The 18132-nt window shown below is 39.5% G+C and overlaps 1 protein-coding gene across 2 annotated transcripts in view; it reads right to left on the reverse strand.

Annotated features, from left to right (window-relative positions):
- Positions 1-4059: 4059 nt before the first annotated feature.
- The window catches only part of LOC137239858 (uncharacterized), a 32104-nt gene continuing 18031 nt past the window's right edge, over positions 4060-18132 (reverse strand). For both annotated transcript variants that reach the window (XM_067765595.1, XM_067765594.1), the window contains one exon: positions 4060-4650. In XM_067765595.1, coding sequence (XP_067621696.1) covers positions 4189-4650 — 462 coding nt within the window. In that variant the 3' untranslated portion in view covers positions 4060-4188. The remainder of the gene's footprint in view (positions 4651-18132) is intronic.

Consider the following 18132-nt stretch of genomic DNA (forward strand, 5'->3'; position numbering starts at 1 on the left):
GATTACAGACGGTTGAACGATGTCACTGTACCTGACAGATACTCAATATCCCATGCTCAGGACTTCATAAATAGACTAAATGGGAAAACCATATTTTCAACACTGGACCTCGTGCGAGCTTATCAGCATATTGCAGTAGTTGAAGAAGATGTACTCAAAACTGCGTTTATAACACCCTTTGGCCTTTTTGAAAGTCTGGTCATGCCATTTGGTCTCCGTGGGGCAGCGCAAACATTTCAAAGGTACATTGACGACATTTTTCGAGGATTACCTTTTGTTAAAACAATCATCGATGACTTGCTAATTGCATCATCTTCAGCTGAGGAGCACAACCAACACTTGACGACAGTGTTCCACCTTCTGCAAGACAATAATTTGAAAATCAATGTGGAAAAATGTATTATTGGAGGCAAAGGGGTAACATTTTTAGGTTAATAGCGTTTCCAGTACAAAATTTTCCAAAACCTAAGACAGTGGTAGAGTTAAGGCGATTCCTAGGAATGATTAATTTTTACCACCGCTCACTTCCGAAAGCAGCTGTAGTGCAAGCCCCGCTCAACAAGTACTTGTCTAGTTCAAAAAAGAACGATCGAACGCCTATAGTTTGGACAACCGAGGCAGAATCTGTCTTTGAACAGTGTAAGGCCGATTTATCTAGGGCGACACTTCTGGTGCATCCGTCGGCAGATGCAAAACTTCGCCTAAGACACAGCGATGGGGGCGGTCGTTGAACACCAAACGAAAGGTTCTGCGTGGGAGCCACTCTCATTTTTTTCAAAAAAGTTCTCTCCAGCTCAATCAAGGTACAGCACCTATGATCGTGAGCTTACTGCAATTTACGAAAGCATAAAATATTTTCGACATTACCTTGAAGGATGTAATTTTGCGATTCTCACTGACTACAAACCTTTAGTATATGCGTTCAAACAACGCATCGACAAAACACCTCCTCGTCAACAACGTCAATTGGAATATATATCGCAGTTTTCAACAAATATATGCCATGTCGCCGGAGCTGATAATTTTGTGTCGGACGCACTTTCGCGGGTGGACGCTTCCATATGCCACCCAATTTCGAAATTACAGAGCTGGCACAGTTACAAAAATCCGACAAGGAGTTAGAGGAGCTTCTTAAATCGACAACTACTTCATGCAAATTTACCAAAATTTATTGGGGTGCCGAAAAAACACCTATTGTGCTGGAAACTTCTACGAAAGTTGGACGACCTTTCCTTCCAGAACTTTTACGGCACCAAACATTGAATAGTTTCCACCGTTTGTCACATCCTAGTGGTAAGGCTACGCTACGTATTATCCAACAGGGATTTTTCTGGCCAAATATGAAAAGCGATATTGCTGGTTTGGCTCGTAATTGCAGACTGTCTACAATTCAAAGTAAGCCGACATGTACAAAGGATACCGAACGTAATTCAAGCGCCAGACGGCCGTTTCGACCACGTGCACATCGATATTATTGGACCCTTCTGCTCAGCCAAGGATACAGGTATTGTGTAACTTTTATTGATCGTTTTTCCAGGTGGACCGAAGCGATACCCACAAAAGATCAAAGCGCAGACACTATCGCAAGAGCATTCTATACTAGCTGGGTGTGCAGATTCGGCTCACCGAAATTAATTACAACAGATCCGGGTTCGCCGTTCGAGTCAGCTTTGTTCACTGCACTGTTCAAGTTTATTGTTACCCAACGTATTAAAACTACAGCTTATCACCCCGCGTCTAATGGTCTCATTGAGCGTTGGCACCGCTCCTTCGGCAATAATGTGTCATGAATCAAGGTTCAATTGGGTCGAAACTCTTCCAACGGTACTTCTGGGTCTTCGAACTTGTATACGAGAAGGGCTAAACGCATCTCCAGCCGAATATCTGTATGGCATGACATTACGGGTTCCCGGAGAATTTTTCAATCATGACATCGCGACGTTTCTCGGTGAATTTAAAAAACATATGCGTGAGCTTAAACCGGTTCCAACAGCGCATTACTACAAACTTAAACCATTTTGTTTCAAGGATTTTACGTCATGCACTCATGTTTTTCTTCGCAAGGAGAATACACGCTCTCTTTAGAGACCATACGATGGGCCTCTTGCAGTCATTGCTCGACCTTCTGACCGTATTTATCAAATTTATCAGAATGGCAAATCTGTGAACGTTTCAATTGAGCGACTGAAACCTGCTCATTTGGAGCAAGTTGAATCAAACGAAACCTTTTCTAATCCAGCTACGCAAACACATACCGAGACAGCACCAGATAGTTTTGAGCAAGTTTCATCACCGATGTTAGCGGAACAAAATCATTCTGCTCTTCAACCAGTTAAGGAACCTCACAATCCTTACGTCGTTCGCAAGGACCATTGCTATGCCAAACCCAACAATTCCAATGTCTTACTTGAGGACCACAGCTATGCACAGCAACAATCAACCAAGCAGTCACAGGGTAATAACCCTACTGCAAAGAAAAAATCTGTAAAATTAATATTAATTCTGTCAAATATATTTCTATTTGAAAACTTTTAAATTTTTATTTTTCAATGTTCACACATACAGTAAACCTTTGTAAAACTAAAAGTTTAGGGGGTGTACTGTAGGTATTATTGATTCCTTTTCAATCTATTTGGTACTTTAAGTTGAATTTTATCTGTACTAGATTTTCTTTAGTTATCGAAAAGTTAGTTGGTGATCTATAGAATTTGTGCAAAGACGAAGTTTGAATTTGTATTGATTAAATATAGAGTAGGGGGACTCGTGGAAGCATATAAACTTATAAGGTGTGAAATTATATCCATTTACACACACTGTTATATGAACGCACCTAGTAATATTCTTGATAAACTTGATTGTTTATCAGCTGTATTATTGCCAAACAATTTTTTTTTGATTGTTATACAAATTAAAAAATGCCAAAATTAAGTGAAAAATCAAAACTTGCTGATGGTGGAGATTTCTGATGAAAATGCCTGCTGTAATGTCTGCAAGGTTGCATTCCTTTGAGTTTACCGCGTTTATACAATGAAATGTGCCCGTAAATTTATACAAATTGTGTAAATGATTTTTCATAGAAAATTTGACAGCTCGTTTACGCACTAGATAAATTTATACGTTTACACACTTTAAGCCGGAGTCATTGGTGCCGTATGTCGTATCGCTGTATCTGTATCCCTAACGTAATCAGCTGTTTATCGTTACGACGGTAAACCAAACCCCAATTGGTTGGCTACGATACGGTTACGACCTTAGCGGCACCAATAATCGATAGCATTGATTCTCATAAGGTTGGTCGAATAAGCTGTTATAAGGTTACCGATACGGTTACCGACAAAGCACCAATGTCTCCAGCTTTATAAGGCATTTATACGGTTACATGAGTCCCACTATTGATTAAATATAGGGTAGGGGGACTCATGGAAGCATATAATCTTATAAGGTGTAAAATTATATCCATTTACACACACTGTTATATGAACGCACCTACTAATATTCTTGATAAACTTGATTGTTTATCAGCTTTATTATTGCCAAACAAATTTTTTTGATTGTTATAAAAATTAAAAAATGCCCAGATTAAGTGAAAAATCAAAACTAAAACATCTTTACTTGCTGATGTTGGAGATTTCTGATGAAAATGCCTGCTGTAATGTCTGCAAGGTTGCATTCCTCTGAGTTTACCGCGTTTACACAATGAAATGTGCGCGTAAATTTATACAAATTGTGTAAATGATTTTTCATACAAAATTTGACAGCTCGTAGTAAAAATAAATATTTAATAAGAGTAGAATATGTTAAATATCTACATAGAGCAATGCTCGGTCGCCCAGACAAATCGAATTTTTGGGGGCGCCAAATTCCTTTCGGAAGGGCTAATATGGCATAGTAAATTCAAAGCTTTAATATCAAATCGTTCGTTCGGGCTACTTATACCCCCAATGAGCTTGTACCCGTGCGAAAAGGATTCTTAGCCGTAACGGGACAGTCAAACGGGCAACACTTTCCAAACCTTCCAAAAGTAGGTCTCTCGCTTATTAATAAAACAAGCAAAAATAATTATTGAGTTGTGTATGCGTTTATAATTCAAGCTAAACGATTTACGTTTGTTTAAGTTTATAAGTGAGGTAGTAAGACTTCTTTGTTAAAGCCAACATTTATGTACAAAAATATCTTTATTGCCATAATTTATTTGTTTCCAAATGGGGCAACGAATCCTGCTTTTTTATAAAACTCCGCTGGTAGTGGATCATCCATATCATGGAAAAAGTCACAGTCTCTTGCCCAACAAGGCCCTAGTTCTTTACCAACAATATACCTACGCAAAAAATCTATCATATTGCGCTTAAGCAGCTCATCACGCACAGAGCCTATCCATGTATTATAGGACAAAGGATCATAAAAGCATGCATCAGCCTTGAGTTCAGTCAACAATTCACCCGCTTTCGTCGTATCTTCTTTGGAGGCAGGATCTTCTGTAAACAACAGTTCCCAAATAACACCACGAGCTTTAGTAGCGATTTTTTCGAAATTAGTATTTATTGCGCAATCTTCAGAAAGCTGTTCTGCTTCGACATTTTCCTTAATACATTTTTGATAATCTTCCAGAGGTGTTGCCTTTGATATGGTTACTTCAAAATCATTTGTTAACTGAAACGAGAGATATATACCAATTCAACACAAAGGGTTAATGAAATAATTAGCCAAGTTTTATACACTAAAGCCCTAATTGAACGTATGCATGTGTAAAAAAACACGGCTAATATATGGCTTTTTCCAAAATATTCAAATATTTGGTTAGATGCAACATATATAAGTAGTTGCGCATGCATTTTAGTTTGAATGTAGTAGTATTTGACATACTCTCAAACTATGAAGGTGGTAGGCTTTTTGGTGTAAAGAAAAATGTTTTTAAAAATTTAATTTGTATGGTTAAAACTGTGGAAAAAGGGTGCCCTGTACAAATCGTTATAAAGTAATTGTGGAAATTCAGAAAGTGATACAAATAAGTGGAATTCGAAAGCATTTTCAGCATTTATTGAGCAAAGTAAATTCTGGTAAGTGGTACTGACGGCTTTGTATTACTGGGGAAAAATACAAAATGGCCGATGCCGTGGCGTTGGAGGCGGTGGTCAGGGATGACGCTGTTGTGGATGACCGATGTCTTGGACACGGGTTTTTGGAGTATAGGAATCTAAATCGACAGACTGGCTACATATGAAATACAAGAAAAGAACGAAAACAGTTAGAAATTCAGGAAAAAAGAAAGTTTAATTTAGGTAGAGAATTAAAAGCTAAAAAACTAAAAACGAAAAAGATGACGGCATTCAAATTCTGTTACAAGGAATGCTGATTCAAAGAAGCGCGTGGACCAAAATGGTAGCAGAACGCAGACAAATCGAAAACAATGTGACTGAAAACGTGGTGACTGGAACCGTAAGAAAAACGCAAGATGTGAAAAATGAGGGTGCGGACATAAGGAAAGAAATAGAGGAGACAAACAATATACGTATTCAGAATAAAGGTGGAGAAGAAGAAACCAAAAATGCTGGTAAGAAAGAACAAGACAATATAAAACTTAGCGAAGGACAGACATATGGAAATAAAACACCGATAAAGAGTGCGCATGATAATCAAAAACAAGAGGCACAAAGTAATATGCAGATAGGTAAAGATAAAGATAGGAGTGGGAAAAGAAAAAGTGAGGAATACACGGAAAGACACCGTGGTGAGTTCAGTGTATTGGTGTACTCATCAGGAAGCTAAATGTAACACGAATTAAAAACATAAAACTAATCGGAAAAACATTCAAAATAAATTTTTTAAATCACAAGTATTCAAATACATGTGTACACAATGAAAAGTTGAAAGAACTAGAACACCTTACATACCGAAAAAGTTTGTGGAAGCGGTAAGTTTGGCAAGGACAGAATTCACTTTCCATGAGATTTTGAATAATATAAATAAATAAAAAAAAAATAATAATATAAGCACGGATATAAAATTTACATTTGTCACTAGGATAATGAAAAGGGATCCTGAAGAAAAAGATTGGAATTGAAGGGCATGAGCCAAAAGTGACGCATTACATTCCCAGAATTAGGCAGTGCTATAACTGTGGTCAGCTAGGACACACGCGAATGGGTTGTAGAGCTAAGTCCGGATGTATTCTTTGCGGAAAGAATGAAGGATGTGAAAAAATAATAAAGAATCAAATCGCTGTGTTCTGTGTGGTAGTGGTGAGAATCGTGCTCTAAATAGAAACAACTGCCCCAAATGGGAAAAGGAAAAACAAGTATTAGAAATAATGAGGTATTGTGAATGAAACTAAGTGCGATATCTTCTGCATAGACGTCAAAATTCCAAAGTGATTCGATCACCTGATTTATAATTGACTATCGCTGTCTCATTCTGTATCTCTTTCTATCACTCGCTGAAGATATGCGCCGCCATGTTGAACACCCTGTTAAAACGCAAAAAGTAGCCATATTGAACATTCTGTCAGGCAGTTGAGGGATAAGATATCACACTTAGTTTCATTCACAATGTAATGAGGGTTAAGGAAATTTAAAGGTTGAGGCGTTATCATAGCGAGGTGAGTATCTTTTTAACTATCTGTTAGGCACTAATCTGAGTATATGTAATAGGGGAAATGATCCCACTTTCATTACGAGGAACCGCGAAGAGGTCCTTGACATAACACTGGTCACAGACTCTTTCAGTGGCCTGATAGTTTCATGGAGAGTGGCGCACGCAAGTCCTAAGTACATACAAAATATTAGAAGAACTAACTGGGGCTACTATAAGAAGATTATAGGTAAAAAGCTATCTGAGGAGGTACGATTCCCAGAAAGCGAGGAGGAGCTAGACGTGTTTGTAAATAATTTCAGTCAAAATTGCAGGAATAGGGCTTGTCCGGCTAAAAAGGTTTTGGAAACTCACAAACCACCATGGTGGTCGTCTGATCTTGATAAACTTAGGAGGTCATGTAGGGCGGCCTTTAATAAAGCAAAGCATGATGGACATGAATCCTCATGGGCTGCTTATAAAGGGAAAATAAATATATATAAAAAAGCAATCCGGAATGGAAAACGATCCTCCTGGAGGGATTTCTGCGGCAGGATTGAATCCACATCCGCGGCCTCCCGGTTAAGGAAGGTGCTATCGAAATCTCCAACTCAGCTAAGTTACGTCCAAAAGCCGGGCACTGGATGGACTCCAGCGCTGAAACCATTAACTTGCTAATGGATACGCACTTCCCAGCAAGTACGGGCGTGTCTTCAAGTATTGTCAGCGGAGGGTCACCTAATGATCAGCTGATAAGCGAAATAACAGATGATAAAAGGATAGATTGGGCTTTACAGACCTTCAAGCCCTATAAATCGCTGGGGCCGGATGGAATTTTTCCGGCTCAGCTCCAGTATACTGCCGAACTTATAAGGCCCTGGATTAAAGGGATGTTTATAGGTGGTCTTAGGCTCAATTACGTACCAGTATCGTGGAGGGAAGTCAACGTGGTCTTTATCCCCAAGGCAGGGAAACCCTCCCACTCTAAATCAAATGATTATAGGCCTATAAGCTTATCTTTTCTGCTTAAAGCGCTCGAAAGACTTCTAGAGGACCACATCAGGAGGAGGATTGAGCCGTCGCTTCTTTCGCAAGCACAGCATGCCTATACTAAGGTCAGGTCAACTGACACGGCCTTGCACTCACTGGTATCCGCTATCGAAAGGTGACTAGACCTCAAGGAATACACATTGGTGGCATTTCTAGATATAGCGGGTGCCTTCAACAACGTTCTCCCGGAGGTAATCACCTCGGCGCTGACCGATCTGGGGGTGGACGCGTGCCTGGTGGAGTTTATATACAATCTGCTCACGCGTAGGCAGATTAAAACTGAGCTAGGTGGATGCATGATCCACAGACCGGTCGGCAGAGGCACTCCGCAGGGAGGTGTTCTCTCTCCGCTACTTTGGGTGGTTACCGTCAACCAACTACTCCGCCTCATGGAATCAGAAGGTCACCAAGTGATCGCGTATGCAGATGACATCTCGTCACCATGCGGGGGAAATTTCCGCAAACTCTTTGCAATCTAATGGAGTTCGGAGCTCTGCATCACCGGGGCTCTCGGCTCCACTCCAGCTGAAGCACTCAACACAATGCTATACCTTCCATCTCTTGACCTGATGGCGAAGGAAATATCGGTCATCGCCGCCATACGCATAAGGGAAACAGGTCTCTGGTCAAATGGATCTAGTGGACACGCAACAATCCTGGGCACGAGCGCCCCAGTCCCAATACCGGTGCGCACTGACTACTGCACGCCAAAAAACGTCTTCGTTAAAAATTATACTATATATATACCATCGCTACAGGACTGGAATACCAGACAACATACGGTACCGGGTGCCATCAATATATTCACGGATGGTTCTAAGCTTGCAGGGAAGGTGGGAGCAGGCCTCTTTTCGCCGGATTTGGGTCTAGAGGTCTCTTTTCGCCTACCAGATTACTGTAGTGTTTATCAAGCGGAAATGCTGGCGATACACAGGGCTGCGAACCATCTAGGGTCTATGCCTAAGGATGGTAAACGGGTGTTTATTTTTTCAGACAGCCAGGCCGCCTTAAAGGCCCTGGACTCATTCGTCGACAACGCAAAGTCGGTCACTGAATGCCGAAGATCTCTTAACGAGATGGCTCAGTACTTCAGTATCAGCCTTATATGGGTACCTGGGCACAGGGCAATTACAGAGCAGACGAGCTGGCCAGAAGAGGCACCACCGACGATATCTTTCCGGGAAATGATTCGGTAGGCATACCCATGGCCACTTTCAGACTTCGTGTGAACACAAACACTATAAGAATCGCAAATGGACTATGGTCAGCCATATCATCGTGTGAAACATCCAGGCAAACCTGGCCCTCATATGACAAGGGGCGCTTCTGATTTTAAACAAATCAGTTCTATCGTCCCTGATAAGGGTTCTAACAGGACATTGCTTAATAGGTACGCATGGTGCTAGAATGGGGGTAACGACCTTCGACTATTGTCGCAGCTGCAGATGTACAGAAGAGGAAAAGAGCGTCCAGCACCTTCTCTGTCACTATCCAGCGCTTAGTAGGCGTAGGATGGCTATCCTTGGTAAACCTTTTCTACATGACCTCGCTGAGGTCTCTTGCTATGAAGTAAAGGCTCTGGCAAAATTCATAATTTCCACGAGGTGGTTTGACCCGCTTTAGGCAGGGTAGGGGTCCTCTTTTGAGACCGTATAGGGTATTACGATGGGCCCATTGGTGGCCTAAGTAGTGACCTGTTACCATAGTGTTCAGCTCAGTCCTTGTAACCTAATCTAACCTATCATAGCGCCATTAATTACAACAACAGATTCAGCATTTTAGGAGAAATGGATGAACATTTAATAAAACAAGTGCTGAATGCATTAACAATGACAAAAAGATTAACAAAGGTCTTGTAAGAAATAGATATAGTGAGGTAGTAAGAAATGAGCAAAGAGCCGAACCAGTGAAAAGTTATACCAGGAAAGAAAATAAATTGGAAGAAACTTACTATGAAAAGCAGAACTGGACGAAAGTAGGAGAGATAGAAAGACAGCTAGCTTTACTTGTGGAAAAATTTAACATCGACAACAATGACGCATAAGTGCAGCTCATAGGAAACTTATGTCAGAATCAAGTTAGCGAGACGCTAACAATCAAACAAAATCAAAATAATGAACATGGATACAATAAAAATATTAAAATATAATGTCCAAAGCCTAAAATCTAATAAAAGTTATGAAGATTTTTTAATCAAAAAATAAAATCCAAATAGTTTATCTTCGGGAGATATCTTCTCATGAAAGACAAAAATTTCATCACAATTTAATTGGATTTAATTTATTAAAACAAGTTAGGGCCGATGGTAACCGAGGAGTAGCCATTTTAGGTTTTAGAAAACAAATCAAATTTCATACCGATCAGGGGCCGAATCGTAACATACGCTCCATGATCGAATGCAGTTTTCAAAATCACATTAGCTCCGAAATGGTGTATGGGATAATGAAATATGTGAACTAGGGACAATGTGTACTCACTAGATCCATAATATATATGTATATTTTTTGAAATATTTGGATAGTCAAATTTTTATCGCTTGAGTAAAAATAGTTTACGATCCGTGATCGTATGTTACGATTCCATAGCAGGATATTTTGATGGCAAAAACAACAAATTTAGAAACAAATGTGACTATTTGCGGGGCATACTTTCTGCCAAACCTAGGTATACAAGAATTAGAATCGGAAGTAAGTCGAATCTTAGCGCATCTGGAAAAATTTGGCGGGGGGAGGATGTCGTGGATACTGCAAAAGGTAGATTTCTATGCAGTGCTGTAGGCAATGCTAATTTTAGATGACTTAACGATGGGCCGGCGACCTATCACTGTGTTACTTATAATACGAAGTCGGTGTTAGATTTAGCCTTAACCAACATGGGAAGGATACCAGGTTTCAAATGTCATGATGGTTACCTCGGTGGCAGTCACCACAAAGCGATAGTCATAGAAGTAATGAATAGCAAACAACCAAATTTTTTTGAGGCTAGAAAGAAGCTTCAAGAGAATTTGAATATGGTTGCGTTCATAGGTTTAGAAGACTTGAAAGAAAAATAAAACATGCGAGAAAAAGGGCAACTATTGATTCAAACAATAAGAATCTTGACAGGCAAAAGGAAAAAAGCTCGGCACACAGGCAATGTAGTGGAACTTGAAGCTGCAATAATTAAATCGGAAAGGTGGAAGAAAGCTGTGAAGGATGCGAAAAGGAAAATAATTTGGAAACAATTGAGGAAATCAACGTGAACCCAAATGCTAAGGAGGCGTGGCGTTTCGTGAATAATGTTCACAACATGAATCACGGCGACGAAAATTTATGGGCAGAAGAAGATAATGAGATATATCTAAAAGAACTTGAACAACAAGTAAGACAAAGTAGGAGCAACATATCTGCGCTGAATATGGTAAATGCACAAAGGTCATGGGAAGAAATCTGTTTTAGTTTTGAAAAGTTCATTGAGTTGTTAAACAAGAAAAAATCTACTGCTGTGGGTTTGGATAGGAACACGTTTGATATGCTAAAAGATCTTCCTATTGATACGAAAGAGGGGCTGTTTCATGTCAGAATGGAGGGAAATAAAAATTATCCCCATTCCCAAAGCTGGGAAAAACTTGGATGATTTCAGAAACTATAGATCCATATCACTGTTGTCAGTGGTCGTAAAACGCCTCATGATCATGAAAAAAGATAAGTTAACAGAACTTATAGAAAATAATAAATTAATTCCCAACAAAAGTTTTGCGTACAGGAAGAATTGTTCTGCCACAATGTGTCTAAATGAGGCCTTGTACTACATCGCAGAAGTAAAAAGTAAAAAAAAAACAAGTAAGGAAGTCTAAGTTCGGGTGAAACCGAACATTGCATACCCAGCTATACACTTGAAATGCTGTTGTTGTTTGTTTTGTGTGCTTAATAGTGTTACAAGGCTGCGTAATAATACATATACATAAACATAGAAAATTGCTTAGTCATAAAAGGGGCGGTGTTACGCCCATTTTTTAAAATTTGAAGTTTTTCTTATTCATCGTTATAAACGTACTTGATATTGTAACGAATTTACTTGCAAATCCTCATATTTGCAATCCCCTGCTAAGTTCGAATCACTAAACTGTTGAATCAATAACTCCAATTTGTAATAATGCAAAATGGCCTTTATTAAAGTACTTCACAATAACACTCAAACTGTGCAACGAATAGCATGCTTAATAAACAAACTGATTGATAGCTCAAATGAAACTCTACTATTCAAAATAATACTACTCTTGCTCGCTAGATAGCGTCTTAGTCGAAACTGCTTGACAACTCAAATCAAACTGAATTCCAGCGCCTCTACACTTGTTGCCATTTATACTCTTTGATTTCAACGTTCGCATCTTCTAGGCACTTCCAGAATCTACTAGTGCATCAGCTCTCAAACTTCTCAGCTGTAACTACAATTGCACAATTTTATAGCTTTTCTCATTGCATACTTTCAGGAGTATCTCAGATATATGCATGTGTTTGTGCATTGACTCTCCGCTGCTCGTATACGTACATGGTACATATCTGTAGACGCAATTATTGTTTCGTTTATGTAGATACATAATGATTGAATTATTGATGTGAATTCGCGTTACTGCTTAGCATCGGCTTAGAGATAGCAGCGCCCCTTAGTTTTGCTAATATTCGTAACACTGCCCTCCACCTAAGTCTGATCGTCCCGATCAGAAAAATCTCTCGCTCTAAACGCTGCTAGCATCGCCAAATGTACCACTCTTCTATTTCGTGATTTCCCAATCGCTTGTATGCGGTAGACGACATCACTGATCGTCTTCACAACTCTGTACGGGCCTTCCCAACTGCACCGATATTTGGATGGAACACCTTTCCACCGGTGAGGGTTGTATAGCAGTACCAAATCTCCCTCCCGGAAACCTTCCAAATTATTTTCCTTGTCGTACCTGTGTTTCATCTTACTACTCATTATCCTGGATCGTTCCCTCGCACTCTGTTGCTTGGCCAATGAACTACTTCGTAGAGCTTGCTTTTGACGGATTGGCTTCGCATAATCAGTATCGTTCCCACATTTCACAACAGTAGTGCGCTCCGGCTTGAAACTACCCTCGCATTCTTCCTCGGAAATTCGTTGCTTCGTTACCCTGCGTCTTTTAGGTTTTGTCAATGCCAGTGTTTCTCTCGCAGGTACTTTTGGTTTTGCTTTATTTGGCCCATTCGACCTATTAACCTTTGACTTCCGTGGTTTTTGTCGAGTCTTCTCCACCAGTACTCGATTACTACTGAATCCTTTCCGCAAACTGAAGTTAAGTGGTATATACTGGTTCTCATAACGCACCACCCTTCTCTGCATATCGATCTTGATGTCATGGTCAACCAAGAAGTCTACTCCCAATATGACAACCATGACCTTTCCAATCAAGACTTCACATATCACTTCTCCCTGAACTTGGTTATACTCGCCAGTGACCGTACGCAACCTTGATCCAGGTAACGGTTTTATTCTCCTGTTGACCAAGTCAGATCGGATCAAGGAATGAGATGCGCCCGTATCTACAGTCAGTACACGTTCTTTACCATCCACATTCCCTCTGACGGTAAGACTGCTCAATTTTCTACCAATTTGCAACACAGATAGCACAGGGCATTCAATGGCTGGATCTAGCTCTCGATCTCTACCTCTTACTCGCTCTTGCTCATCTCATCCAGCTTTGCGTTTACGGCCACCCACATTGTTGGAACTATTAGGACCAAGATCGCAATAACGTGCAATGTGACCGGACTTCCCGCATTTGAAGCATTTGATAACTTTTTCACTCCGCTTCTGCGATCCTTTCAGCGCCTCCAATATTGCGTCTACCCACTCTGGTCTTTCTACTTCCACACGGCGTGCTTTGAAAACTGGCTTACACAGAAGCGACGCTGTTTCCTGAATCAGAGCTTGCGACACCGTTTCTGCGAATGTTGGCTTTGGGTTTGCGTATGTAGCTCGCTTTGTTTCGACGTCCCGTATGCCATTTATAAAGCTCTGAATCTCTACCCGTTCAGTGTATTCCACGGGTGCGTCTGCATTCGCTAAATGTGCTAGCCTTTCAATATCCGACGCAAACTCTTGCAATGTTTCACCAGGCCTCTGGAAGCGGTTCAGCAACTCCATTTGGTATATCCGTCTCCTATGCTCAGTTCCGTATCGTCTCTCTAGAGCGCCCATCAATGCTTCATAACAGTTCCGTTCGCCCTCTGGAATGGTTTGTAAAATCTCAGCTGCAGGCCCTTTCAACGCCATGAACAGTGCAGCAACTTTATCTTCAGCATTCCAGTTGTTCACTGCTGCGGTCTTCTCAAACTGTAGCTTAAAGACCTGAAAAGGAACAGACCCGCCAAAGGATGGTGGTTTTACCTTTGGATTACCCGTTGGAACTGCTAGGCGATTTAGTTGCAACTGCTCGATACGTCCTCTCAAAGCATCCACCTCGGCCTCGATTTTTTCTTCAAACTGTAAAATTTTCTTGCGCCTCCAACTTCGAGGAAATACGTCCTTCTTGCTCTTCCAGTTGAGCAGAGATCTGCGATGATATCTGTGCTGAAATTTGCGGCGACATTTCGGATATCCGTGCCTCTTGTGCTTCAATCTTCGCTGTTATACGGTTCTCCTGCGATTCCAGCTGAGATGACATTTGCGACGACATTTCGGATATACGCGTTTCTTGTGCTTCTATCTTCGATGTTATTTCTGACGACATTTCTGCAATATGTGTCTTCTGTTCTTCCAGTTGTGATGTTACTTGCGACGCCATTTCTGAAATGCGTACCTCCTGTGATTCTAGTTGGGATGATATTTGCGACGACATTGATGTTACTGTCGATGTTTGAGCAGCTATTGCAGCCAATATCATGTTCAAGTCTGTGCTCGTAACTGTCTGCGATGTTTCGTTTTTCTCTTCAATTTTTGTTGTTTCCTCGCCATCAAGATGAAAGACATACTCTTCCACATCAATTCCTTCTGCTTCAATTGCCTCTCGTAGCCGTGCCTGAAGTTCAAGTTTAACGCCGCTTGTATTCAGTCCACGGCTCTCCAACTCCTTCTTTAGTTGCTGGATCTTCAATTCACTGAACTTTGCCATGTCCTTGTTGTCCTCTGGAATTTATTCAACAATTCTTCTTCTGACACCAATTGTAACGAACTTACTTGCAAATCCTCTTATTTGCAATCCTCTGCTAAGTTCGAAACACTAAACTGTTGAATCAATAACTCCAATTTGTAATAATGCAAAACGGCCTTTATTAAAGTACTTCACAATAACACTCAAACTGTGCAACGAATAGCTTGCTTAATAACCAAACTGATTGATAGCTCAAATGAAACTCTACTATTCAAAATAATACTGCTCTTGCTCGCTAGATAGCGTCTTAGTCGAAACTGCTTGACAACTCAAATCAAACTGAATTCCAGCGCATCTACACTTGTTGCCTTTTATACTCTTTGATTTCAACGTTCGCATTTTCTAGGCGCTTCCAGGATCTACTAGTCCATCAGCTCTCAAACTTCTCAGCTGTAACTACAATTGCACAATTTTCTAGCTTTTCTCATTGCATACTTTCAGGAGTATCTCAGATATATGCATGTGTTTGTGCATTGACTCCCCGTTGCTCGTATACGTACATGGTACATATGTGTAGACGCAATTATTGTTTCGTTTATGTAGATACATAATGATTGAATTATTGATGTGAATTCGCGTCACTGCTTAGCATCGGCTTAGAGATAGCAGCGCCCCTTAGTTTTGGTAATATTCGTAACAATATGTTTAACAATTTTTGATTTATGATTAATAATATTTGTAAAATTGATTTTATCACAAGTTGGTGGTGCCACGCCCATTTTAAAAAATGTTTTCAAATTTTTATCAAGAGTCAATATCAGTCCACACGTCAAATTTCAACATTCTAGGTGTATTATTTACTAAATAATCAGGCTTTTTGTGTTTTCCAAAATGTTATATATATAAAAAGTGGGCATGGTTATCATCCGAGTTCGCTCATTTTCAATAACAATCTATTCTGGGTCCAGATAAGTTCGTGTACCAAATTTGGAGAAGATATCTCAATATTTACTCAAGTTATCGTGTTAACGGGCAGACGGACGGACGGACGGACATGGCTCAATCAAATTTTTTTTCGATACTGATGATTTTGATATATGGAAGTCTATATCTATCTCGATTCCTTTATACCTGTACAACCAACCGTTATCCCATCAAAGTTATAATACCCTGTGTACAAGTACAGCTGGGTATAACAAGGTGTTCGTATGCATCCTATATATCTCAAATGCATACAACTGTGCTGATTTAAAAATTCTCTACAATATTCTAATACAGAAAAAAGTTCATTCGAACATTGTTGAGTGGATGTTTAACTTATTTTCCTGTATAAAGTTGAATTTAGGGAAACACACAATACAAGTTGAAAATGGTCTACCGCAAGGTAGTTGTCCTTCGCCTTTACTGTTCAATATTTATACTGCAAAATTGCATGAGGTCAATGACGAAACAACACAAATACTTCAGAGAGACGAGGAAGCACTGCTAAGGTTTAAAACTTATATAACAAATTTAAAACAGCTTTGTAATGAAATTAACTTAGAATTCAATACAGGAAAAAGAAGGTTCAACTAACAGCTAAATGGCGATAGCATACAACAAGTAGAAAAGGCTGGGCAGGATAGTCAGTGCCAATTTGACTCCCATAGAACATGTGCAGGGCGTTAAAAACTGCATCGTACATGCAAAAAACTCATTAGAAAATTGGCTCCCAAAAATGCTGTAAATCTGTTCAAAACCTATGTTAGATCGAAAGCGGATTATGCTAACACAAAGTTTGCAAATGCGCCAAAAGGAGCGGATAAGCAATTAATTACATACTTCCGTAAACGAAACTCTGAGACGATGCCTCTGTGTCCCTCCCAACACACCAACGAATGCAAGATATGCTCTGGCCTGTGAACTTCCTCCACTGACCAGAGCGCTTTGGTAAACTACCAATGAATTAACGAAACAATGGCCACTAAACCCTGAAATAAAAAAATCGTTTACAAAGAAGTAGCATAGCTATATCGAGTCACAGCTATGCCTATAATCAATTTGACACGTTTGGATAAGATAAATGCAAAGATAAAACTTTCAAAGGCATAATAATATAAAATTTAGATATTCGGAATTAAATAAATCCAAGAGGGAATATTCGCGAGAAAGTTTAAAGGCTTGGTAATATGCCAAATTGGACAGGCTTGTAAGTGAGAATTTCTATATACTGGCCACAGGTACCTCAGTTGAAGGGGACAGTACGGGATATGCTGTATATGGCATCGAAAGTAAAGTAACAAAAAAAAACAAAATAGACCAGGACTTCAACTTTTGGAGAGTCGGTGGCATTATATGAAGCGGTCAAGCTAGAAATAAGGTATAAACGAAAGAAATTAGCTATTTTCACGGACAGCCTAGGGGCAATAAGTAATCTTGATTGTGACAGCACAACAAATATTTTAGTAGCGGAAATCCATAATCAATGGCGGACATCAAAAATTGAGACAATCAAAATGATTTGGGTACCCAGTCATATGGGTCTAACATTCAACGAAAAAGCTGACGATGCGGCAAAAAAACCAACTGAAATAGGACAACACTTAAATCCAGACTTAACACACAGAGAAGCCCTTCTGAGGATTGGCAGGGAACTGGAGAAATTAAAGACAAATATCCTAAACTGGGCACAGGTATTATAGAATTAATAGCACCAAAGAAAAAGAACCCTTGGTTCAAAAATAAAAAAAACATTTAGTGCATATGACACGAAGTTATTGAATAGACTGATTTTTAGGATATACGTATGGAAAAAAATACCTAAAAACTGCAAGGAAAACATCTCTGACCACTGCCAAATCTGCCAGGTGCAAGAAACGACACAGCACATGATTTTTAAATGTAGCTAACACAGTGCCTTCAGAACCGGTAGCATTTTCAAAAAATTCAATAACTTAAAAGATCTATTTATCACGAAAAAATTTTTGTACTATGAAGAATTAATTAATTTTCTACACAATGCTCGTCTTGCTAATTCCATGTAGGAAACAAAAAAAAACTGGTTATGTAGGATTGCTCTGTATTGGAATATTTTCCCCAACAAAAAAAAAACTATTGTAATTAATAAAAAAAAGTATATATGTATATAGCTACATATACACATATAAATATACAAACTTTCATTTTAACAACGAAATGTGAAACAGTATTAAAGGATAGTTTATAACAGGCATGCTTAACCAACGAACCGATATCATTTCGTTACGATAATTAACGTTAATAAACGAAACAAAGTCATTTCGTTTCGTTTATTAACGTTAAGAACGTCAAATTAACGAAGTGATTTTGCTTCGTTTTCTGCCATATCAAAACGAAATCAAATCGTTTATGTTGATTATTAATTTCAAACTATGCTGGCAAAGCTGATTGATGGCGGAGTCATT

Source organism: Eurosta solidaginis, chromosome 2 (genome assembly GCF_040869045.1).
Source record: "Eurosta solidaginis isolate ZX-2024a chromosome 2, ASM4086904v1, whole genome shotgun sequence".
Lineage (NCBI taxonomy): Eukaryota > Metazoa > Arthropoda > Insecta > Diptera > Tephritidae > Eurosta > Eurosta solidaginis.